The 26,633-nt window shown below is 45.2% G+C and overlaps 2 protein-coding genes across 4 annotated transcripts; one reads left to right on the forward strand and one right to left on the reverse strand.

Annotated features, from left to right (window-relative positions):
- The first annotated feature begins 264 nt into the window (after positions 1-264).
- On the forward strand, positions 265-7,921 carry oxa1l (OXA1L mitochondrial inner membrane protein). Its single transcript, XM_029666692.2, has 10 exons — positions 265-399; positions 1,440-1,574; positions 1,998-2,274; positions 2,447-2,590; positions 2,773-2,858; positions 3,875-4,039; positions 4,315-4,419; positions 6,771-6,933; positions 7,114-7,194; positions 7,382-7,921. Exons 1-10 carry the CDS (start codon positions 289-291, stop codon positions 7,528-7,530), a joined length of 1,416 nt encoding a protein of 471 aa, XP_029522552.2. The 5' UTR covers positions 265-288; the 3' UTR covers positions 7,531-7,921.
- Positions 7,922-8,104: 183 nt separating this feature from the next.
- LOC115133450 (Y+L amino acid transporter 2-like) lies at positions 8,105-25,927 on the reverse strand. 3 transcript variants are annotated; one of them, XM_029666689.2, is made up of 11 exons: positions 25,809-25,927; positions 25,165-25,472; positions 22,398-23,050; positions 14,751-14,876; positions 14,358-14,502; positions 10,751-10,874; positions 10,451-10,554; positions 10,201-10,297; positions 9,651-9,800; positions 9,221-9,404; positions 8,105-8,921 (listed from the first exon to the last, which is right to left on the reverse strand). In XM_029666689.2, exons 3-11 carry the CDS (start codon positions 22,900-22,902, stop codon positions 8,845-8,847), a joined length of 1,512 nt encoding a protein of 503 aa, XP_029522549.1. In that variant the 5' UTR covers positions 22,903-23,050; positions 25,165-25,472; positions 25,809-25,927; the 3' UTR covers positions 8,105-8,844. The 3 variants fall into 3 exon arrangements, with proteins under 3 accessions (XP_029522549.1, XP_029522550.1, XP_064877925.1); XM_029666690.2 differs by lacking the exon at positions 25,165-25,472; XM_065021853.1 differs by lacking the exon at positions 25,809-25,927 and having other exon boundaries at positions 25,165-25,792.
- Between the last annotated feature and the right edge of the window lie 706 nt (positions 25,928-26,633).

Raw genomic sequence — 26,633 nt, forward strand, 5'->3', positions numbered from 1 at the left:
TGATGGGCTACCACCGTTGAAATAAGCTCATGCGGCATTTATAAGTTATATTATCAAGAATCAATGGGTACATTTCATTAATGTACAAGTCCAAAAATGGATGTATCTACTGCTGATTGCCCCTTTAACAGTAAGATTCATATCGGCCTACATAGGTTTTGTGTGAATAAAATGTAAGTCTAATAGCTAGTTTTAATTTATATTAAAATGCGTTTAAGGATAATACGAACTTGGTAAGACCATGTACGCTTTCCGTACAAACTTTTTTCTTTTACTAACAATTCCAACATGGCTGCGATCAGGAGTGGAGTGACTCCGGGTTGTCTAACGAGATGTTTTTTAAGACAAAGTGGAATATCAAGTGCAGGCAACCCTTCATTTACAGAGAGATGGAACCAGGTTTGACTTGTGCTCTTGAATTCGTGTGTTTGGCGTCAAGCAGTAACAGCGATTCTAAACAGCACGCCAAGCGCATGTCTGTGACTTTGACAATGTCCAGCTAACGTTAGCTAGCAAGTGAATTAACAGTTGTATCAACATCTAGCTACATGCCACACACAGGACTCGGGGAATATGATTGTTCCCATGTATGCTTACATCATTGTTGATAGTTGATTGGGTCGCCTGTCTACATACACAATTTGATATGTCCAGTCAATTATGACATGCTAACTAGTTAGCTGGTAGCTAAAGTTAGCTTGTTACCGGCTGAAATGGGAACGCTAACGTTGGCTTGTTACCGGCTGAAATGGGAACGCTAACGTTGGCTTGTTACCGGCTGAAATGGGAACGCTAACGTTGGCTTGTTACCGGCTGAAATGGGAACGCTAACGTTGGCTTGTTACCGGCTGAAATGGGAACGCTAACGTTGGCTTGTTACCGGCTGAAATGGGAACGCTAACGTTAGCTTGTTACCGGCTGAAATGGGAACGCTAACGTTGGCTTGTTACCGGCTGAAATGGGAACGCTAACGTTGGCTTGTTACCGGCTGAAATGGGAACGCTAACGTTGGCTTGTTACCGGCTGAAATGGGAACGCTAACATTTGCTTTCTATGAATGATACAGCCTTGTGATATGTAAACATGTATATAACAAGCAAACAATAACGTTGTGTATGAGCCCTCAAGTCAACATATTTCTTGAGATTTGTGATATGGTGATCATTCCGTCAGACTATTGAAACAAACCACAATACAGCTCTCATAGCTAGAAATATGTAACGTTCAGTCTATTGACTCCGTTGCAATTGCTGCTGCATTGTCAAAGTCAACCTATCCTGCAATGAGCCACACTGTAAAGTGGACCAGAAGGTGGTGGTGGTGTGGACCAGGAGGTGGTGGTGTATCTTCATCTGAGGGTTGTAAACATGCGATTGTTGTTCATGTACTGTAGTTCATTGTAGGCCATTCATGTTATTGTGCCCCCCCCTCCTAAACAGAGGTTTCTACAGAGATCCCATCTTCACACAGTAATAGAGTGCAGGAGTCCTACAACTAGAGCTGTTCTCGGTCGACGTCACAATGGACGGTTATTATTGGTCAGCGCTGTGGCCGTCAGGCACAACAGCTCGCAGGTGAGTCGGTGTCAATGTACAGCACAGTGTTGGCTTTCCCACCTTACTACATTACAGACGTTGCGTTACATCATCCAATGGGTTTGTGTGCAACGCCATTGACTGCAGTTGGGCACCATATTGCTATATCATACGATGTGGAAAGCTGATTAAACCCTTTATTCAACCATTGTGAGATCTGGCAGGCGTCTGCAATGTAGTCAGGCAGGAACAGCCAAGTAAAGTATTTTAGAACATTACACCAGAGGATGCTCTAGTTATTACACCTTGATCAATTGCCTGGAAAGTTGATACATTTGGTCAAACTCTAAGACACTTCCTCTGGGATAATAGTTTGTCCTGTCTGTTTTGGACATCCTTCCACCTGGTGTGTGAAAGAGATGATCACCACCATATAAAATAAAAGCTATGTTATATTTTCAGGTCCCAAGTGAAAGTATTCCTACAGCAACTCCAGTGCTGGAAGCATCCATTGCCAGCCCTGTCGTCGTTGACCCCGCCTCTATTACCACAGAGCCAATCGCCGAGCAGGTGTTAGAGGCTGCACCAACCGCAGTGGATATTCTGCAGGGGGTGGGAGCAGAGCTGAGCCTATCAGAGCTGGGCCTGGGGAGCGCCACTCCTGTTGGCCTGGTCCAGAACCTACTGGAGTTCATGCATGTGGACATTGGGATGCCGTGGTGGGGAGCCATTGTTGTAGGTGAGGCAGCCTCATCATCAGAACTCTCACTGTGGTTTGCCTCAGCCTGTCTAGCTTATTAAAGTCACCAGACTTCAGTCAGCTACCAGACTTCTATCTATTCTGAGTTTTCTTATGTCCATTTCTGTTTCTCTCCTACAAACACACTAAAACACACACACACACACCCCAGGCACAGTGCTGGCTCGCATCATGGTGTTCCCGGTCATCGTGAAGGGTCAGAGGGAGGCGGCCAAGCTGAACAACGTTATGCCAGAGATGACTAAACTCACCAACAAGATGAACGAGGCCAAACAGAGTGGAAACAAGTTTGACTGTTAGTTTTCTCTCTTTCTTTCTTTCCTGCTCAACTCATTTCCATTTCATGACTCATCTGGATCATCCCTCTGCATTTATCCACTATGTAACTCCTCGTTCATGTTACATTGCAACTCAGTATCAGTTTTAGTGTGTGATGTCTCCCTCAGTTTCAAGGTAATATGTCTGTGTGTCTCCTAGTTGCTAAGGCGTACTCTGACCTGACCATGTTCCAGAAGAAACATGACGTCAACCCTCTCCGTGGCTTCCTTGTCCCTTTGGTGCAGGTAAATTACAGTGCTCTGTCTCTCTCTCTCTCTCGCTCGCTCGCTCTCTCTCTCAGTCTCTCTCTCCATCTATCTCCGTCTCTCTCTCTCTCTCTCCAACTCTCTCTCTCCCCGTCTCTCTCGCTCCCCATCTCTCTCTCCCAGGTATCTATAGTATCTCCTCAATGTTTTATGCTTTGACAATGTTTTTACACCTCTGTCACAACCCCCCCCCTCTCTCTCTGTCTCTCTGTCTCTCTCTGTCACTACCTCCCCCCTCTCTCTGTCTCTCTCTCCCAGGTATCTATAGTATCTCCTTAATGTTTTATGCTTTGTCAATGTTTTTACACCTCTCTGTCACAACCCCCCCCTGTCTCTCTCTGACTCTCTCTCTCTCTGTCTCTTTCTGACTCTCTCTTTCTGACTCTCTCTCTGTCTCTCTCTCCCAGGTATCTATAGTATCTCCTTAATGTTTTATGCTTTGTCAATGTTTTTACACCTCTCTGTCACAACCCCCTCTCTCTCTCTCTCTGACTCTCTCTCTCTGACTCTCTCTGTCTCTCTGACTCTCTCTCTGTCTGTCTGACTCTCTCTCTGTCTCTCTGACTCTCTCTCTGACTCTCTCTCTGACTCTCTCTCTGACTCTCTCGCTGTCTCTCTCTCCCAGGTATCTATAGTATCTCCTTAATGTTTTATGCTTTGTCAATGTTTTTACACCTCTGTCACAACCCCCCCCTCTCTCTCTGACTCTCTCTCTGTCTCTCTGACTCTCTCTGACTCTCTCTCTCTCTCTCTCTCTCTCTCTCTCCCAGGTATCTATAGTATCTCCTTAATGTTTTATGCTTTGTCAATGTTTTTACACCTCTCTGTCACAACCCCCCTCTCTCTGACTCTCTCTGTCTCTCTCTCTGACTCTCTCTCTGTCTCTCTCTCCCAGGTATCTATAGTATCTCCTTAATGTTTTATGCTTTGTCAATGTTTTTACACCTCTCTGTCACTACCCCCCTCTCTCTCCATCTCCCTCTCCTCCTTTCCAGACTCCAGTCTTCATCTCCTTCTTCATCGCTCTCAGAAAGATGTCCTACCTCCCCGTCCCCAGTATGCAGACAGGAGGTTGCTTGTGGTTCTTAGACCTCACAGCAGCAGACCCTTTCTACATTCTCCCCATTGCTGTGACCGGGACCATGTTCGCTATACTGGAGGTATGGTAATGGTGTTGCCGCGTCTACTAGGAAAGTATTTTCTAGTAGTCAGTTGATGATTTTAGAGGCCAGCTGTATTGACCCTGAAAAATAAGCGGTCTTGATTTTAATTAATAAAATGGACAATCAAATTGACAATTAAAAAAAAAATGTTTTATTGAATCACGCAAAAATATGAATAACATTGTCACTGATTACATTGTATTTACATTGGAATAGCAGTATTGAGCCTAAATAACACCTACCTGTTGTCTGTTTGCCTGTCTTCTCCTCAGCTGGGGGCAGAGTCTGGTGTGGACAACCCTAACCTGAAAGCCATGAAGACAGTGTTCAGAATCATGCCCTTCGTCATCCTCCCTCTCACCATTAACTTCCCCACGGTCAGTCTCTCTCTCTCTCTGTCTCTCTGTAGCCTACACACACAGCACGGTTCCTGCTAGAGCGGCACCTCTCTCTACCTCCTCTCCCTCGCACTTTATCGGCTCCAGTTAATAAAGTAGCTTAAAAATAGCCTTTTCTGCTGCTTCCCTCACTCGGACCGGGCCTGGATCCGACCAGGTCTTTACAGAACGGGTGTAGTTGTCTTTTGGACCGTTCGGAAGTGGGTCTCTATATTAATTATATACACTGCTCAAAAAAACACGTAAACAACACAATGTAACTCCAAGTCAATCACACTTCTGTGAAATCCAACTGTCCACTTAGGAAGCAACACTGATTGACAATAAATTTCACATGCTGTTGTGCAAATGGAATAGACAATGGGTGGAAATTATAGGCAATTAGCAAGACACCCCCAATAAAGGAATGGTTCTGCAGGTGGGGACCACAGACCACTTCTCAGTTCCTATGCTTCCTGGCTGATGTTTTGGTCACTTTTGAATGTTGGCGGTGCTTTCACTCTAGTGGTAGCATGAGACTGAGTCTACAACCCACACAAGTGGCTCAGGTAGTGCAGCTCATCCAGGATGGCACATCAATGCGAGCTGTGGCAAGAAGGTTTGCTGTGTCTGTCAGCGTAGTGTCCAGAGCATCCAGAGCATGGCTACCAGGAGACAGGCCAGTACATCAGGAGACGTGGAGGCCGTAGGAGGGCAACAACCCAGCAGCAGGACCGCTACCTCCGCCTTTGTGCAAGGAGGAGCACTGCCAGATTCCTGCAAAATGACCTCCAGCAGGCCACAAATGTGCATGTTTCTGACCGTTTGAGCAGACACAGACTCCATGAGGGTGGTGTGAGGGCCCGACGTCCACAGGTGGGTGTTGTGCTTACAGCCCAACACTGTGCAGGACGTTTGGCATTTGCCAGAGAACACAGAGATCGGCAAATTCGCCACTGGCGCCCTGTGCTCTTCACAGATGAAAGCAGGTTCACACTGAGCACGTGACAGACGTGACAGAGTCTGGAGACGCCGTGCAGAACGTTCTGCTGCCTGCAACCGTCTCCTGCATGACCGGTTTGGCGGTGAGTCAGTCATAGTGTGGGGTGGCATTTCTTTGGGGGGCCGCACAGCCCTCCATGTGCTCGCCAGAGGTAGCCTGACTGCCAGTAGGTACCGAGATGAGATCCTCTGACCCCTTGTGAGACCATATGCTGGTGCGGTTGGCCCTGGGTTCCTCCTAATGCAAGACAATGCTAGACCTCATGTGGCTGGAGTGTGTCAGCAGTTCCTGCAAGAGGAAGGCATTGATGCTATGGACTGGCCCGCCCGTTCCCCAGACCTGAATCCAATTGAGCACATCTGGGACATCATGTCTCGCTCCATCCACCAACGCCACATTGCACCACAGACTGTCCAGGAGTTGGCGGATGCTTTAGTCCAGATCTGGGAGGAGATCCCTCAGGAGACCATCCGCTACCTCATCAGGAGCATGCCCAGGCATTGTAGGGAGGTCATACAGGCACGTGGAGGCCACACACACTACTGAGCCTCATTTTGACTTGTTTTAAGGACATTACATCAAAGTTGGATCAGCCTGTAGTGTGGTTTTCCACTTTAATTTTGAGTGCGACTCCAAATCCAGACCTCCATGGGTTGATCAATTTGATTTCCATTGATCATTTTTGTGTGGTTTTATTGTCAGCACATTCTATATATATGTGTGTGTGTGTGTGTAAAAGAAAAAAATGTATATATATACTGGGTCCAGGTGGAAAAGGCCCAGGTCTATTTCCGGAACGGGTTCAACATTTTGGACCCATGAAGGCCTGTACGCTCTCGCTCGCTCCCCCCTGTGGCAATATCATAATATTACATCACATCCTCTACAAACAACAACATGTATTTAGTAGCCCTGGATACGCTTGTTCATTTAATTGTTATTCAACCTTGATTTATCCAAGTTAGTCTCATTGGGGTCAAAAAAGCAATTAGGGTCAATGTGTCTGTCTGACTGAGCATCATGGAGCCAGTCTTCTTATCTCACGATTGCCCCCCCCAATGCCATTGTTATTCAACCTTTATTTATCTCATTGAGGTAAAACACCAGCAGGTTCGCTGTGTTACAGGTGTGTCTGTTTGACTGAGCATCATAGCTAGTCGGGTGATCTCACAAACATGCCTCTGCTTCCACCTCTGCTGGCTTTTTGTGGTCTAGGCCAGGGGATTACTATTAAAGCACTTTATGACAACTGCAGATGTAAAAAGGGCTTTATAAATACATTTCATTGATTTGATTGGTTGATTGACATGCATGTTCCTCTCCTCTCTGCCCCCTCCCCCTCCCCCAGGCGGTGTTTACGTACTGGATGACGTCCAACTGCTTCTCCCTGGCCCAGGTGGCCCTGCTCAAACACCCCCTGGTCAGACAGAAGCTGAGGATCCCAGAGAGGATCGAACACCCTACCTCCGCCCTGCCCCAGAACGACGGCTTCTTCGAGACCATCAAGAAGGGTGGGTGTGGTGGGACTGATGGGGATGTGTCATGGAGTCACCTGTCAAAATAGGATTCTCTTTCGTGGTTGGATTAGCTTTTTTCCTCTCTTCTCTTTCTCCCCCTTCATTTCTTTTCACTCTCACACACATTCTCTTTCCCCCCCTTTTTTAAAACGTGGGCATCTGTCCCTCCTATAGGCTGGAAGAATGCTCAGCTTGCCCAGCAGTTGGAGGAGAGGGAGAGGAGGATCAAGAACCACCTGGATATTGCATCAAAAGGTAAGAAAGAACACTGGTGCCTTTTTACCCCACCACAACCCCTTTCTTAGGATCAACAATATTTACCGTTACTGTGTTTTTACTCCTAAATGGAATGTTTTAACATCCTCTTTGATACATGCTTTTGTTTCTCTGTGAATACTGTCGTGGATTTTTATTTAGCCTAATATTTTTGCTCTTCAACCAGGTCCATTGAGACAGACCTTCACTCACAACCCTCTACAGCAGTCGACACCATCCATTGCAGCAGCAGCAACAACCAAGTCAGCCAAAGCAAAACAAGCATCCCCGGCAACCGGTGGTAAGAAGAGGCCATGGGAGGAGACTATTGGTTGAAGAAGAGTGACAGACCGTTTGAAGGCCCAATGAATTATGTGTGCATATTTATTGAGAGAGAAGTGTGTGGAGGGATTGGTAGACAGGACATGGGCGCACAGGGTTTGTCATAAATGTAGTCTAAATAAAGAGCAAACTTCTGTTGCCTTAAAGTGTGTGTACATTATGACAACCTGAATTCTGATTTGAAAACAGGAAAACGTATAGGTGATTATATCCATTGGAATGACTGCAATGGAATTGTTAGAGTCGTTTATATATACACACACACACACAATTGACCGTTCCCCGTTGTGCTGTTCTTATTTCTGATAGTTTAAGAGCTAAGAAGTTTAAAGCAGATATCCAATTTATTGACATGAATGCTAATCAATAAAAATGTGTTAAATTCGCTGCCCTGTTTTGCTTGTTTACAGCGGGTCATTTCATTTTGTCGGCGGTGGTCTCGTATTGTTGCTAACATGACAGCTGTTCTAAAACCTGCTTGATTTCTATATATCGCTCTGGTTACAACTACTGTCTGTATTCTACTCATCCATGGTGGGAATTTAGAAGAAGAAAAAAGTCAGTCATGTAACATCTATCAGTAATTTATTATAAATACAGTGTAAACCTTTGACTAACCATCGACTCAACCAACCCCCCTCCCTTCACAACGATCTTAAAAGCTTCAGGTGGGACAGACATTTACATAGAACACAAAAAACAAGTGGCTAGAGCAACCTACTGTTCTAGTCCTCACTACAGGTGATGCCAAAGATGACATTTATTGTCAGCAGTGCTGTTTGAATGATCTACCTACCCACAAAACAAATTAACCCTCTAATTACATTTCTTTCCTACATGTCTTCAGTATCTCTTTTGTTATTCAATAATGACATTTTATTAATGCCACTTCACAGGTATTAGTAGACTTATACCTCTGTGTTTATAAAGGCAGCCCTGTTCTGATATTTTGCCCAATTATTGGCAAAAGAGATGATCTGATTGGTCTAAAGACCAATTAGTGGAAACAGATCAGAATTGGGCTGCCTATGCAGATGCCTACATTGAAAGATCATAAATATCAGTATTTGAGTAAAACATGTAAGGCATAGGAATGGTTTAGTATTGATACATCAGGAGTGTGTGTGGAACGTCCTCCTCAGAGGCAGCTGGAGTGTCATCCTGGCCGTAGAACGACCCCATCGTCCAACATGAACATATCATGGCGATAATTGGTTGTCCAGAGATTTGGTCCAATGAATGGCTGCCGTTTGAATCAGCAGCCCATGGCTGAGGGAAATACTGGCGAGGAAGTGTGTTCTTCTCTCTTCACTCCAACTTTTCTATGACATCCAACTCAGTCACAACAGAATAGCACACCTTCTGAATCAACAGACCAAAGTTGGCTAGAGGGAGAGAGGATGAGAAACCTATCCATCAAATACATCATCAATGTAGTGACATTAGCAATAGCATGAGAAGTGCACTTTGGCTGAAGAATGTACATAAAAAAAATGTAGGCATACAAAATAATGTACTTACATAACTCATGCCATACCAAACTAGGGTCGTAAAATTCCAGTAATTTCCCCAAAGTTCCCAGGTTTTCCAGAAATCCTGGTTTGGTAGATTCCCTGGGAATTTGGGTAAAGTCCCCAGATTTTTGCAACACTATACTAAATTCAAACATTCATCTGATTCTTACCAAAGAACCTGCGGAGCCAAATGGGCCTTTTGGTGGCGGGAGTGTAGATACACAGGAAGTAAACGGGGACTCCTGATAGGGCGATGCCGATGCCAATCAGAGAGTTGATAGTGTCACTGTAGATGGGAACCACCACTAGGAACACGGTGCAGAAACAGAAGATGATCGGGAAGAACAGACTGAGCTGATAGATAGATAGATAGATAGATAGATAGAAGGAGAGAGAAGAAGAGTTATGTCACAACTATCATACAGGGTCTGGTATTGACGTCAAACAGTGAAAGAGATTCAAAACTATTGTGAATTACAGAACAAACGCTTCAGACGTTACAACACCAATGGAAGTTTGCATTTGAATAGGTCTATAGGCTACAGTGTTTTGTGTGGAGCCTATTGGTGTTAAAGGTGAATGTGTGGACGATTGTGTTACCTTGAGGGGTCGGACTCTGTCTGGCTGTTTCCAGCGCAGGTACAGCTGTCCCAGGATAGACAGGCCCACAAAGAACCAGTAGCTGAAGCTGTAGTAGTTGATCAGTTTAAAGATGTCCTCCACACACAGATAGACCAGAGCCATGGCACCCTATAGCATAGAGCAACAGCACTATGTCAATATACTGTACTTACAGACTGTTTCAGAGACACTGTAGAAAGAGGGAGAGCTGAACTCTACAGGACAGACAGACAAACAGTGCGCTGAGGCAGACAGAACAACGGGTTAAAATAAAGGACTGCTGAGACAGGTAGGCAGATTTCTGGGACAGACGGAACCCAGAGGCAGACAAAACGATGGGTCCGAATCTTTCGGTAGACGCAGAAGCAGAACGTTGACACAGAACTCGGACAAATGCAAAACTGAACAATGAAAACAACTCGTAAGACAATGGAAAAAAAATTTCAACACAGACAGTCAGACAGATGCGCCCCCCCACACACACACCCCCAAACAAAAACACAGAGACTGGTTTTGCGGGATGACTGACGTTGAAGAGCAGTGCGGGGATGGGGGTGTAGCGGGTGACGTGGATCATGCAGAGGTAGTCTGGGAGATGGCCCTCCCTGGAGCCCACGAAGAACAGCCTGCAGGGAACACACACACACACACACAGGGTTATCGCGTGTTGGTCAAATAAGGAGGAGAGGATCAGTGATAACAGTAACGATGATGAAGAGGAGGATGATGATGTGATAATGATAGTTAAGACGCGATTCCGTCATGTCATTCTAATTCACCTGGAGGCAGCCAGGATAGAAGCGTTGAGTCCTCCGAAGCAGGAGAGAGCCACCGCTAGAGGGATGGTCCAGTTCATCACGCCAAACACCTGGTCTGCAAACGTCTGGGGGAATAAAAACAGATCTTATACTACACCAATTCAAAAACGCTTACAGTACATCCTATGACAAAGTCATTTAGGGCTTATTCAATGGGATGATACTGCAGATGGAATTGTATACATCTGACATACTGTATAGAACCCGGCTTTATTTTGTGTCATGTACAGGGAATCCTATTTCGTTCCGAAGTGAACTTACCACAGCCACAGCGTCACTGTCCAGGATGGCGGGAATGGGCAGCACAGTGTAGTAGGCAACATTGGTCAGGATGTAGATCACAGTGACGATGGGCATGGAGATGGCGATGGCCAGGGGCAGGTTCCTGTAGGTCACACAAACAAAACACCAGGGGGAGACAGAGACACTTCGATTTTTAGAAAACAACACAGCAAGTACGAAAACATTTAGGATGGCTCGGAAACATCCAGGGTTCTCCATGAGTGAACGGGTCAAGAGTTGAGTCGGAGGAGGAGCAGCAGGGGGGAGGAGCAGAGGGAGGAGGCGGGGTGTGCTTTGTCACGTAATCTGCCTGAGAACTCCTGGAAGTAGCTTGTGATCCAGTCATGTCTGTCTTGCTCCATTTCATCAGCGTTTAAGTGTGCGAATCAGAGCCAAGGGGGATCAGATAAATCCTTCCCTCAGGAGGAAGAGCCCCTCGCCTTCCCCTGCATAAAACACCACTACCCATTCAGTAGGTTATCCCTTTCCATACCTCCCATCTTTGCCTCATCAAACCACTATTACTTGACATTCTCTACCAATCGCAACCACTCCATATATTCCTACATACTCCTACCCCTCTCCTTATTACACCTGCATCCTCTCAAGTCTCCCATTCATTCTACACCTATGCCCTCTCATCCTTCTACTCAGTGGTGTAAAGTACTTAAGTAAAAATAGTTTACAGTACTACTTTTAAGTCTTTTTTGGGGTTGATCTGCACTTTACTATACTATACATATTTTATGACAACTTTCACTTCACTACATTCCTAAAGAAAATAGTGTACTTTTTACTCCATACATTTCCCTGGCTGAAAATCAAATCAAACTTTATTTGTCACATGCACCGATTTGTCACATGCGCCATCTACAAGTGTAGATGTACCTTACTGTGAAGTGCTTACTTACAAGCCCTTAACCAACAGTGCAGTTCAAGAAGAGTTAAGAAAATATTTACCAAATAAACTAAAGTAAAAAATAATAAAAAGTAACATAATAACATAACAACAATGAGGCTATATATACACATGGGGTAATTTTAATGGCTTTCCTCTGACACCACCTATTATATAGGTCCTGGATTGCAGGAACCTTGGCCCCAGTGATGCACTGGGCTGTACGCACTACCCTCTGTAGTGCCTTACGGTCAGATGCTGAGCAGTTGCCATACAGGCAGTGATGCAACTGGCCAGGATGCTCTCGATGGTGCAGCTGTAGAACTTTTTGAGGATCTGGGGACCCATGCCAAATCTTTTCAGTCTCTTGTGGGGGAAAGGGTGTTGTCGTGCCCTCTTCACGACTGTCTTGATGTGTTTGGACCATGATAGATCGTTGATGATGAACTTGAAAACTCTCGACCCGCTCTCCTACAGCCCCGTTGATCTTAATGGGGCCCGTTTGGCCTGCCTTTCCCTGTAGTCCATGATCAGCTTCTTTGTCTTGCTCACATTGAGGGAGAGGTTGTTGTCCTGGCACCACATTGCCAGGTCTCTGACCTCCTCCCTATAAGCCGTCTCATTGTTGTGGGTGATCAGGCCTACCACTGTTGTGTCGTCAGCAAACTTAATGATGATGTTGGAGTCGTGTTTGGCCACGCAGTCGTGGGTGAACAGGGAGTACAGGAGAGGAATAAGTACATACCCGTGAGGGGCCCCTGTGTTGAGGATCAGCGTGGCAGATGTGTTGTTGCCTACCCTTACCACCTGGGGCCTGTCAGGAAGTCCAGGATCCCGTTGCAGAGGGAGGTGTTTAGTTCCAGGGTCCTTAGCTTAGTGATGAGCTTCGTGGGCACTATGGTGTTGAACGCTGAGCTGTAGTCAATGAACAGCATTCCCACATAGGTGTTCCTTTTGTGGGAAAGGGCAGTGTGGAGTGCGATTGAGATTTTTTATTTTTATTTTATTTCACCTTTATTTAACCAGGTAGGCTAGTTGAGAACAAGTTCTCATTTGCAACTGCGACCTGGCCAAGATAAAGTATAGCAGTGTGAACAGACAACACAGAGTTACACATGGAGTAAACAATTAACAAGTCAATAACACAGTAGAAAAAAAGGGGAGTCTATATACATTGTGTGCAAAAGGCATGAGGAGGTAGGCGAATAATTACAATTTTGCAGATTAACACTGGAGTGAATAAATTATCAGATGGTCATGTACAGGTAGAGATATTGGTGTGCAAAAGAGCAGAAAAGTAAATAAATAAAAACAGTATGGGGATGAGGTAGGTAAAAATGGGTGGGCTATTTACCGATAGACTATGTACAGCTGCAGCGATCGGTTAGCTGCTCAGATAGCAGATGTTTGAAGTTGGTGAGGGAGATAAAAGTCTCCAACTTCAGCGATTTTTGCAATTCGTTCCAGTCAGAGGCAGCAGAGAACTGGAACGAAAGGTGGCCAAATGAGGTGTTGGCTTTAGGGATGATCAGTGAGATACACCTGCTGGAGCGCGTGCTACGGATGGGTGTTGCCATCGTGACCAGTGAACTGAGATAAGGCGGAGCTTTACCTAGCATGGACTTGTAGATGACCTGGAGATTGCGTCATCTGTGGATCTGTTTGGGCGGTATGCGAATTGGAGTGGGTCTAGGGTATCCGGGAGGATGCTGTTGATGCCTTTCAAAGCACTTCATGGCTACCGACATGAGTGCTACGGGGCGGTAATCATTTAGGCAGATTACCGTCGCTTCCTTGGGCACAGGGACTATGGTGGGCTGCTTGAAACATGTAGGTATTACAGACTCAGTCAGGGAGAAGTTGAAAATGTCAGTGAGGACAATTGCCAGTTGGTCCATGCATGCTTTTGAGTACACGTCCTGGTAATCCATCTGGCCTTGTGGCTTTGTGAATGTTGACCTGTGAATATTATCACACAGTCATCCAAAACAGCTGGTGCTCTCGTGCATGCTTCAGTGTTGCTTGCTTCGAAGCGAGCATAAAAGGCATTTAGCTCGTCTGGTAGGCTCACTGGGCAGCTCGCGTCTGGGTTTCCCTGTGTAGTCCATAATAGTTTTCAAGCCCTGCCATCTCCGACGAGCGTCAGAGCCGGTGTAGTAGTTCCATTTTCAATGCTTAGCAGGTCAGGAAAATGGTCCAATTCACGCACTTATCAAGAGTACATCCCTGGTCATCCCTACTGCCTCTGATCTGGCGGACTCATTTGTAAATTATGTCTGTGTGTTGTAGTGTGCCACTGGCTACCCATACATTAAAATAACAAGAACATTGTGCCTTCTGGTTTGCTTAATATGAGCAATTTGAAATAATTTTGATACTTAAGTATATTTTTTGCAATAACATTTACTTTGATACTTAAGTATATCTTAAGTATATTTAAAACCAAATACCTTTAGACTTTTACTCAAGTAGTATTTTACTGGATAACTTTCACTTGAGTCATTTTCTATTAAGGTATCTTTACTCGGTTGTCTACTTTTTCCACCACTGCCTTAACTCCTTGCATATATCTAAGCCTCCATTCACTATACTCTCATTGCTACCCATCTTCTACTCCTCATTCCTTACAGAGGGTTAACCCTTTGCCCACTGGTGCCTTCATCCTGCCCTCCCTGTCTCCCCCCTAACCTTTCTGGGTTTTTGATCTCCTCCGTGACGAAGTTCAGTGTGTCCCATCCGGAGTAAGAGAACAGAGCAGAGTAAAGCGCCAGAGCTATGTTTCCTGGATCCGTCGACGAGCCCTCAAACATGCCCTCAAAGTTCTGTGTCTGACCTGAGGAACACACACACACACACACATTATAACACGTACATAAATAACATACATTCACTGGTGCAAATGAATATATATAAGATATAAATATGTAAGTTATGTCAAATAAATGTATGTGAAAGAACATGTCCGAGTGTTCACAGTGTGCATGTCTGTGTCTGTGAATGTACCGTATAGTGGACGGATGGGTGAATATTTGTACGATATTAGTGATTTGTATTGAGTGGGAGACATCCTGTCATCGGTACCTTGGCTTATCTTGAACAGGCCGGTGATGATGACAGCGATGAGGGCGATGACCTTAGCATAGGTGAAGAAGTCCTGGACACGCGTCCCCCACTTCACATAGGCACAGTTCACAAAGGTCAGCAAACCTGTGGGAGAAACACGGACATTAAGATCTACGTTACTGCAGAGTGAGACAGAGAGACGGAGCGCACACACACACACACACACACAGCATTGTGGGGCTGAGCTGCATGGGTCTGAGGTGCCTACTATAGCAACACCATTATAGCTCAGTGTAGGCTTCTCTATCTACATAACGGGGTCCCTGAGAGTCAGAATTCCTTGTGGATGAGCAAGTCTGGACTCTGATTGGCCACTACGCTGACATGTACGTGTGTGCGTGTTCTAGTTCTAGAGTCTGCGTAGCTTGAGGAAATGAGGCTGCTGACTGCAGCAGTCCAGCCAGTTGTTTTCCACAGAAGAAAAGAGCAGAGAGCAGACAGATAAAGTGCACTCCTTGAAATTATTTAAAGACCTCGACAAAACATTAGTCAAAGCACAAACATACTGACACACTGACTGACTGTCTAGCTTCCTGACTGACAAATACACACTGACTGACTGTCTAGCTTCCTGGCTGACAGATACACACTGACTGACTGTCTAGCTTCCTGGCTTCCTGGCTGACAAATACACACGGACTGACTGTCTAGCTTCCTGGCTGACAAATACACACTGACTGGCTAGCTACTGACAAATACAGACTGGCTGCCTGACTGACAAACACACACTGACTGCCTGACTGACTAGCTTACTGACAAATATAGACTGGCTGCCTGACTGACAAACTGACTGGCTTACTGACAGATACAGGCTGGCTGACTGACTGTCCAATCGACTTACTGACAGAAACAGACAGTTGCTAACTGTGTCCTTGTACACTGCTCCCCCAGTTTTAAGAAAACATGTTTTCCAGTTAACCTTATCTCTCTCTCTCCCTCTCTGTCCTTATCAGTGTTTGTTCCTTCAAGTTCATAAAGTTACATGGAGATAGATTCATAGGATGGTCCAGTCTGAATCATTACTGTTCTCCCTTTCACTGATTGAATATGTATTCAATGTATCAATGAATCCCTCCTTTCAAAATGGTGACAACCCAAACGTCACCTTATTCCCTATGTAGTAAACTACTTTTCATCAGTGCCGTTTTAGAGACACCCTATATAATCTCACACACTACATCATGTTTAGTGAACCTTTAAAATACTAAAAATGCTCCTCAGCAATATATTCATGCAAAGCAGCCATAATATCATGTACCATAGTGTTTGCCTAAATTATTAACACTCAAGTTCATATCTAAACTCAGCAAAAGATGAAACGTCCTCTCCCTTTCAACTGCGTTTATTTTCAGCAAACTTAACATATGTTAATATTTGTATGAACATAAGATTCAACAACTGAGACATAAACTTAACAAGTTCCACAGACATGTGACTAACAGAAATTGAATAATGCGTCCCTGAACAAGGGGGGGGGGTCAAAATCAAAAGTAACAGTCAGTATCTGGTGTGGCCACCAGCTGCATTAAATACTGCAGTGCATCTCCTTATCATGGACTGCACCAGATTTGCCAGTTCTTGCTGTGAGATGTTACCCCACTCTTCCACCAAGGCACCTGCAAGTTCCCGGACATTTCTGGGGGGAATGGCCCTAGCCCCTCACCCTCCGATCCAACAGGTCCCAGAGGTGCTCAATGGGATTGAGATCCGGACTCGTCGCTGGCCATGGCAGAACACTGACATTCCTGTCTTGCAGGAAATCACGCACATAACGAGCAGTGTGGCTGGTGGCATTGTCATGCTGGAGGGTCATGTCAGGATGAGCCTGCAGGAAGGGTACCACATGAGGGAGGAGGATGTTTTCCCTGTAATGCACAGTGTTGAAATTGCCTGCAATGACAACAAGCTCAGTCCGATGATGCTGTGACACACCGCCCCAGACCATGACGGACCCTCCACCTCCAAATCGTCCTGCCTCAGAGTACAGGCCTCGGTGTAACGCCGATTCCTTCGACAATGAACGTGAATCTGACCAGAAGAACACTTTTTGCCAGTCCTGTCTGGTCCAGCGACAGTGGGTTTGTGCCCATAGGCGACGTTGTTGCCAGTGATGTCTGGTGAGGACCTGCCGTACGACAGGCCTACAAGCCCTCAGTCCAGCCTCTCTCAGCCTATTGCGGACAGTCTGAGCCCTGATGGAGGGATTGTGCATTCCTGGTGTAACTCGGACAGTTGTTGTTGCCATCCTGTACCTGTCCCGCAGGTGTGATGTTCGGATGTACCGATTCTGTGCAGGTGTTGTTACATGTGGTCTGCCACAGAGAGAATGATCAGCTGTCCGTCCTGTCTCCCTGTAGCGCTGTCTTAGGCGTCTCACAGTATGGACATTGCAATTTATTGCCCTGGCCACATCTGCAGTCCTCATGCCTCCTTGCAGCAAGCCTAAGGCATGTTCATGCAGATGAGCAGGGACCCTGGGCATCTTTCTTTTGGTGTTTTTCCAGAGTCCGTAGAGAGGCCTCTTTAGTGTCCTAAGTTTCCATAACTGTGACCTTAATTGCCTACCGTCTGTAAACTGTTAGTGTCTTTACGGCCGTTCCACAGGTGCCTGTTCATTAATTGTTTATGGTTAATTGAACAAGCATGGGAAACAGAATTTTAAACCCTTTACAATGAAGATCTGTGAAGTTATTTAGATTTTTACTAATTATCTTTGAAAGAGAGGGTCCAGACAAAGAAGGTTCATAATAGCACCCTGCGGTTTTCCTAGTGTTGTTACGCTGTCAGTGTCCTAATTTTAAACATGAATATACACATACAGGCCAATGTACATCATTGACCATAACTCCTTCTCCCCTTCCTCCCCCATAACCACTGGGGAACCATAACACCGTCTTCCGCTTCCTCCCCCAAACAAGGTATGAAGATATAGACCAAAACAGTCTCCTATAAATAGGAAGTCTTCTTAGCTTTCCTGCAGTCAAGTTACCAAATTGCCTTCTAGTGGCGTCATGGGTGGAATGTTATATTTTTCATAATTAATAAACATTATTTTTTTAAACCTGCAGAAAATCCAGTGTTTCTATGTCAAATGGTTTTGTTATACACTATACAGTGGCTTGCGAAAGTATTCAACCCCCTTGGCATTTTTCCTATTTTGTTGCCTTACAACCTGGGATTCAAATGTATTTTTTTTGGGGGGGGGGGGGGTGTTGTATGTATCTCTTGATTTACACAACATGCAAAATATAACCCGAAACAAACAAGAAATAAAACAAGAAAACTGAAAACTTGAGCGTGCATAACTATTCACTCCCCCAAAGTCCATACTTTGTAGAGCCACCTTTTGCCGCAATTACAGCTGCAAGTCTCTTGGGGTATGTATCTATAAGCTTGGCACATCTAGCCACTGGGATTTTTGCCCATTCTTCAAGGCAAAACTGCCCCAGCTTCTTCAATTTGGATGGGTTTTGATGGATTGAGGTCTGGGCTTTGACTAGGTCATTCCAAGACATTGAAATGTTTCCCCTTAAATCACTCAAGTGTTGCTTTAGCAGTATGCTTAGGGTCATTGTCCTGCTGGAAGGTGAACCTCCGTCCCAGTCTTAAATCTCTGGAAGACTGAAAAAGGTTTCACTCAAGAAGTTCCCCGTATTTAGCGCCATCAATCATTCCTTCAATTCTGACCAGTTTCCCAGTCCCTGCCGATGGAAAAACATCCCCACTGCATGATGCTGCCACCACCATCACTGGGGGGGGGGGATGTTATTCTCAGGGTGATGATGAGGTGTTGGGTTTGCGCCAGACATAGCGTTTTCCTTGATGGCCAAAAAGCTCTGACCAGAGTACCTTCTTCCATATGTTTGGGGAGTCTCTCATATGCCTTTTGGCGAACACCAAACGTGTATTCTTTAAGCAATGGCTTTTTTTCTGGCCACTCTTCTGTAAAACCCAGCTCTGTGGAGTGTACGGCTGAAAGTGGTCCTATGGACAGATATTCCAATCTCCGCTGTGGAGCTTTGCAGCTCCTTCAGGGTTATCTTTGGTCTCTTTTTTGCTTCTCTGATTAATACCGTCCTTGCCTGGTCTGTGAGTTTTGGTGGGCAGCCCTCTCTTGGAAGGTGTGTTGTGGTGCCATATTATTTCCATGTTTTAATAATGGATTTAATGGTGCTCCATGGGATGTTCAAAGTTTGATAATAAAAAAAATATAACCCAACCCTGATCTGTTCTCCACAACTTTGTCTCTGACCTGTTTGGAGATCTCCTTGGTCTTCATAGTGCCGCTTGCTTGGTGGTGCCCCTTGCTTAGTGGCGTTGCAGGCTCTGGGGCCTTTCAGAACAGGTGTATATCTACTGAGATCGTGTGACAGATCATGTGACACTTAAATAAAGTCAACCTGTGTGCAATCTAACTAATTATGTGACTTCTGAAGGTAATTGGTTGCACCAGATCTTAGTTAGGGGCTTCATAGCAAAGGGGGTGAATACATATGCACCAACCACTTTTCAGTTATAAATATTTTTTAAACAAGTCATTTTTTCATTTCACTTCACCAATTTGAACTATTTTGTGTATGTCCATTACATGAAATCCAAATAAAAATCTATTTAAATTACAGGTTGTAATGCAACAAAATAAGTAGAATAGTTTTGCAAGGCACTGTATATACCAAAGTATGTGGACACCCCTTCAAATGAGTGGATTTGGCTATTTCAGCAACACCTGTTGCTGACAGGTGTGTAACATCGAGCACACCGATATGCAATCTCCATAGACAAACATCGGCAGTAGAATGGCCTTACTGAAGAGCTCAGTGACTTTCAACGTGGCAACGTCATAGGATGCTACCTTTCCAACAAGTCATTTCGGCAAATTCCTGCTCTGCTCGAGCTGCCCCATGCAACTGTAATTGCTGTTATTGGGAAGCGAAGTGGTAGGCCACAGATGTTCACAGAACAGGATGATGAGTGCTGAAGCGCGTAGCCCGTAAAAATCGTCGGTCCTCAGTTGCAACACTCACTACCGAGTTTCCAAACCTTCTCTGGAAGCAACGTCAGCACAATAAATGTTGGTCGGGAGCTTCGCAGTGGAAACGCGTTCTCTGGAATGACGAATCACGCTTTATTATGTGGCAGTCCGACGGACAAATCTGGATTTGGCGGATGACTGGAGAACGCTACCTGACCCAATGCATAGTGCCAACTGTAAAGTTTGGTGGAGGAGGAATAACGGTCTGGGGCTGTTTTTCATGGTTCGGGCTAGGCCCCTTTAGTTCCAGTGAAGGGAAATCTCAATGGTACAGCAGACAATGACATTGTAGACGATTCTGTGCTTCCAACTTTGTGGCAACAGTTTGGGGAAGGACCTTTCCTGTTTTATCATAACAATGCCCCCGTGTACAATGCGAGTTCCATACAGAAATGGTTTGTCGAGATCGGTGTGGAAAAACTTGACTGGTCTGCACAGAGCCCTATTATGCAGACTGCGAGCCAAGACTAACAACATTAGTGCCCGACCTCACTAATGCTCGTGGCTGAATGGAAGCATGTCCCTGCTGCAATCTTCCAACATCAAGTGGACAGCCTTCCATGAAGAGTGGAGGCTGTTATAGCAGCAAAGGGTGAGACCAACTCCATATTAATGTCCATGATTTTGGAATGAGATGTTTGACAAGCAGGTGTCCACATTTTGGTGATGTAGTGTATTTCAGTCTTCTGTGATGTATATAAAGTGCAATACGCAAACTCTATATCTGACACGGTACAGGTGTCTTCTTTCTTTAAGCCCATAACCATGTATGTGTATACTTTTGTTTCAAAGTAGATTTGTTTAAGACTACCAAGAAACACTGTATGTGACCCTGATTTAGCCCACTGCAGTAAAAGGTTAAACATAACATATCACACCACCAGACCGGTCCAGACAGAGACAGTGAGTGATCTGGACTAACAGATGCCACACAGATGTCCAAGGTATGGTTGTATTGACAGTGAAAGGCTAGAAGGGTGGGAGGGGGTAGATCAGGTTGGTCCTGTTGGATAGTCTAGATCTGGACGAGATGTGAGGGGTGGTCAAAATAAGGGGAAGATTGACGTCTGCCATGGTTTGCGCAGTCCTGTGGTGTACGGAGTACTCCTAACCACCGATACAGGATCAGGTATTTTTCAATCAGCCTGATGGTTAAGGTTGGGGTTGACAGTAGGGTAATCTGATCCTATATCTGTGGTAATAGCTCATTTCTACCTGGGGGTGTTACTGGTCTTTTCATTGGCTGTTGAAGTCCCCTAACGCCTGTAACCACTGATACAGGATCAGGTATTTTCCCATCCACTTGATGGTTAAGGTAAGGATGGGGTGCAGAGAAATCTGATAATGGATCCTAGAACTGCGGTTATGGTTCACTTCTTTGCCATGCTTCAAGACTGAAGTAGAAAATACATTTACACATTCACAGTCCTCAAAGCATTGTTTATCTAAGTGTGTGTGTTGTAATTAGATGATTGAGTGTTAATTATTCCTTTAGTCATTTTTTGAAACTTGAAGGAGAAGGCTTATCCCTTTTAGTAAATATTGTAACAGTGTTCCACCTGGTTTCCGTAGTAGACTTCTGTATCGTTGACTCAGGGTTCCATCTTGTTGCTAATATTCTGTTTGTCATTTTTTAACATTTTTTTTTTAACATAACCTTTATTTAACTAGGCATGTCCGTTAAGAACAAATTCTTATTTACAATGACAACCAACCCTAGCCAAGCCCTAACCCAGACGACGTTGGGCCAATTGTGCGCAGCCCGATGGGACTCCCAATCCCGGCCGTGATACAGCCTGGAATCGAACCAGGTACTATACCTCTTGCACTGAGATGCAGTGCCTTAGACCGCTGCGCCACTCGGGAGCCCCTATCAATCTGTTCCAGTAGTCTGTCTTATACGTAACCTACTAATGTCTGTCAAACTCACAAGGATAATATGACTGTGAGTGGTTCTACTAATCAGCTAGAACAATATCCATGTCTCAACACTCCCACTCTGCTCTCTACATATTACCTTACTAACCTCTATTCATCCTCGTCTCCCTTGATTTATAAATTATCAATTTACAGTACACTATTGTCATGGGTCACGGGCTATGCTTGCAGTTTCATCTGGTCAGGTCATGTGATAAGACAAGTCACACAGACATTTTAAAATAGTTGAGTGGATTCTCCTTTCCCCTATCTTCGGTCTTTTAGACAGGAAGCACGTGTTGTAGTCTGTTGTCTCTGTCCTCCCCTCGCTGTTCCTCTTTCAACCTCTAGTGTTCCCTTCGGTTGCTGAGGTGCTTGACGTGGGTATGCCGTCATTTACTTTCTGTTCCCCTTTCCCACAAAGAGAGGCGCATAAACCCATATATCCACGTTTAGCACAAACGGGACTGTGAACGCACACACAGTCAGTATGCAAAGTCCTTGCCAATACTATGGTTGGGGCCCCGAGTTTTTCTTGATAAGTTCCAGTGGTTAGGAAAAACCCAGGGCCCAAGCTACAGTAGAGACAGTGGAACAGTACTGCACCAACACACCAACAAGAACCCCCCCATACACAATGACTATAACATACTCACATATACAGGCCGCTGCCAGCATGCGGTTAGCCAGGTAGGGGGCTATGCAGGTGGGGAAGACGGGCTGCACCATGTAGTTAGAGAAGGTGATGGCTATGACCGCCTGGCTGGTGGGCTCTATGATCAACAGGGAGGTCCACAGCCTGATGAAGGCCAGGAACCCTCCGAAGGCCTCCAGGATGTAAGCATAACTGGCCCCTGACTTGGTGATGGTGGTCCCCAGCTCGGCATAACACAAGGCCCCGAACACAGAGAAGATACCGCCGATGGTCCACACTACCAGTGACAGCCCATAGGAGGCGCTGTAGATTAACACACCTTTAGGCGAGACGAAGATGCCTGAGCCAATCATGTTGCCCACGATGAGACACACGCCGTTCAGGAGAGAGATCTCCTTCTTCAGCTTCATGGAATCGTTGTCGCCCCCCGAGTCGCCCGACTTGAGCGATGGCGACCTGCCGTTGGTGGCGTGTGCTTGCGTGGGGGCGGGGCTGTAAGACGCCATTGTGGTGGAGTGGAGGTTGGAGATGGGATGTGGGGAAGTGAGCAACAGTGATTGGACCAGGTGGCTGTCAATCAGTCAGTTGGTGGAGAGGATTGGTTATAAGAGCTTAGGTAAAGTTGTTTTCCAGCTATGAGGGTCCCTCTGACATCTGTGGAAAAAAAGAGACATACAAGAGAGTGTTTGGGTGTTGCCGTGGAAACCAAGCTGTCATCAAATGGAACCTTCAGTTCTTTTTCTTTTTTTTTGTACATAAATGTTTGTTTGTGATACCTTGGTAACTAACTGAATACAATTCACAAACACAAATGTTAACAGACACACACACACGCTGTTGGTTATCGGATAGGGTTTCACAGATGGCAATTTGAGAGCCATTAGGGGTTTTAGTAAATGACCTTTTAAGCTTAAGTGTATTGACAGAGTGAGAGAGAGAGGCACACAGGCCTGACAACACTATAACGTTCATTACCGGCTGTCACTGACTGCCAATGTGATATTTTTAGTCTTAACTGTAACTATTCTACAGTGACATACACCAAGCTTTGCTAGGAGTCAACAGCATGCTGACCCGAAGCGTCATGTTTTGCAAAGTTCATTACCTTCAGCAGCATGTGTGGAGTTTGAATGACTAGACACATGCTGCGTTAATGCATCTTAGTGCATCAGCTCCAGTATATCACACATGCTCAGTCAGGACAGACAGCACATGAACAAAACAACACACACATCACACTGCTCTGTGTGAGAGAGGGGACAGGGCCGGGCAGGGGTCCTGGGCTAGCTACAGTTTTATCACACACACACTGCTCTGTGTGAGAGAGGGGACAGGGCCGGGCAGGGGTCCTGGGCTAGCTACAGTTTTATCACACACACACACACACACACACACTGCTCTGTGTGAGAGAGGGGACAGGGCCGGGCAGGGGTCCTGGGCTAGCTACAGTTTTATCACACACACACACACACACATACTGCTCTGTGTGAGAGAGGGGCCAGGGCAAGGGCCACCAGCTACTTAATGGCTATTTCTGGTACAAGATAAGTTGTTTTTGGGGATCCCTGAAGGGTAGGGGAGGGAGTTGATTGAAAAACATATGAATAGACCACGGAACTGTGTCGTAGTGAACAATAATGCTGATTGGACTGGATGAACAGTACTTGGCCTGTAGAGCAAGACAGGGGATGATAAAACAAACACAGAATAAGACCAGAACATAATTAGGCCAGAGGCAAACAGTAACAGGAGACTGGTAGAGACAAAGAGAGCAATGAAGTAGATAGACATATTGACCAATTGATAGAAAAAGAACACATACCATCAGAAGAGCAACATTTTTGGGGGAGAAAACAGGTGGGAGTGAATGAGTGTGTGTGAGAGAGAATCAGAGTCAATCCATAGAGCTGTGTGGCTCTGGAGAAAACCAATTCCAGTACAAAACAACAGGTCAATGACAGGCAGTCATATCACATCACAGGGACAGAGCATCGTCCTCCTAACACAGGAAGTCAAAACAGGTCTGATCACACGAATCCACCTTACATCATAGAACGCCAGGGAAAGAGAGCTCGAGTGAATACAGTAGAGACGTAGGCTACGCAGTCCGTGGCGGGGTTGAGACGGGGTGGGGGAGAAGGGGAGAGATGGCGAAGTAGTGCAGCTAGATAGACAGCCCTGGCTTGTGAGTTCAGTTGAAAAGAAAGAGTGATTGGGGGAGGACAGTAGATAGTCTCAGCGCGTGATTACAAAGGGCAGGGCAGAAGGGCAGGAGACGCTCACAAGTAGAGGCCCTGGAAGTGAGGTGCAAGGTCCAAGCAGGCACTGATAAGTAGTCTACTCAAAGAGATATACCACTCAAGGTTGCTGTGTCCTACCTGAAATATATGCTCTCTCTCTCTCTCTCTCTCTCTCACTCTCTATTTTCCTCTCTCGCTCACTCTCTCAAAGCTAGAAATAAACTATTCGGTATGACAAGTCAGCCGAAATCATTCGGCCAACTCAGAGACTTATTCGTTGCAAAGCTGCAGAGTTGACAGAGCGCATTTGTATTGATGAACTTTAGCTACATAGGAATGCCATTAGAAGTTCATATGTAATGTAATGATAGCTCCTGGGGAAAAAAACGTGTTAAACAGATAGTAAAATGTACAATTACAGTCAAACTACATTCTCTGTATTTGAAATATATCATACAAATGTAAAAAAAAACTGCATTGCTACTGTAGATTAGTTAGGTTACATGCCAATTATTTCAGGGGTTTTACCTTTTCCAGGTGGCTATAGTTGAACTTGGCTTCCTTTCCTTGGGTGTCCTCTTGCTCTTCTTCTCGAAAGCCTATGTGGCAGCTTTTTACACCACGTTCATTTCATCCCTCATTGTTTTACTCACTATTGTAACAAAGTGATCAAAATATCTCTGTGCGCTCTCAACTGATGCCCTTCCCTATCTGTCCGTCACGCCGCGTCCTCTGCTCTGACTTGGCTTCCGCCAACCTGCTCGCCCTCCTACCGGAGTCTGAAGGTACACAGTTGATCAGCTGATGAACTGTGTACCTGTTTTCTGTCCCAGATGCTACCAAGGAGACAGGGAAAAGAAGAGGAGGGAGATGGAGGATAATGCCCCTGTGTTCTGATAATGGGTTTCACTGTAAAAATGTAATGTTTCCCATCAAATTGATGAATAATGCAGTAACAGGCCTGATCAAGTTTACTCGGCTATTCAAAAGTGTAACCGGTGTGAACTGGCTGGTTTAGCGGTGCGCGCTAGTAGCATTTTAGAGGGACCCTGGTTGAAGCCCAGGTTGGGGCGGGGAAAGGAACGGAAGCAATACTGTAACACAAGTTAACGCATACTTTCTGCTGTGGCAATTAAAGTCAACATGACTCTTTAATTCTTGTTTTAGCCTACCTGTTGATGGTGATGCTTGTTTTAGTTTTGGGCTATTATGTTAGGCAATGATGTTGTTGATGTTTCTTTGCTCGTCATCGTCAAAAATCTGGCACAGTAGAAAGCAGCGTGGGAATCAAATGAATGATGAATCACTCTAAGAAATGATTCAAGTACGATTCAAAGGATGTTGAAGACTCGAAGCCACTTAGAATTTTTCATCACTATCCTAATTTATTGTATGTGCCATGTGATCATATTTGAAACCACTATATTATTGTTGAATCAAATAGTTAACAATATTTATTTAATGATGAAGACACGTGAGGAACTATCTGCATTGAATCATTGTAATTGATAAGGGAGCCCAAAATTGGTTACACAGCTCCGTCTTCTGGTCATTATTTGCTACACACCTCCAATTCCTCAACGTTGGCAAATGAATGGTTTGAGAATTAAAGATTAAGATTTTGTTGTTCCAATTACTGAAATTTGACTTCTGCTTTTAACCCAACCCCTCTTTTGGAGAGGGTGCCCGACGATCTGTTGTTGTGGGGGGGTTGCGTGCCTTGCTCAAGGGCACAACGGTAGGTAATGGTCTCTACGATTTGATACCAGCAACACTCCAGTTGCGAGCTCACTTCCTGACAGATTTTTTCCATCAGACCCGGGATTCAAACTGGCAATCTTCCAGTTGCTAGCTTGCCTCTAAAACATCATTAGGCTTATTGTGGTATGTCTGCTTTTGTGTTGAGTCAGTGTTCATGATTGGCAGAACTTTGAACTTTGTTCTGGATGTAGTTAGATATTTAAATAATTAACATTAGTTTTGGAAAATTATTTTGA

The sequence above is a fragment of the Oncorhynchus nerka genome, linkage group LG8 (assembly GCF_034236695.1).
Source record: "Oncorhynchus nerka isolate Pitt River linkage group LG8, Oner_Uvic_2.0, whole genome shotgun sequence".
Classification (NCBI taxonomy): Eukaryota; Metazoa; Chordata; class Actinopteri; order Salmoniformes; family Salmonidae; genus Oncorhynchus; species Oncorhynchus nerka.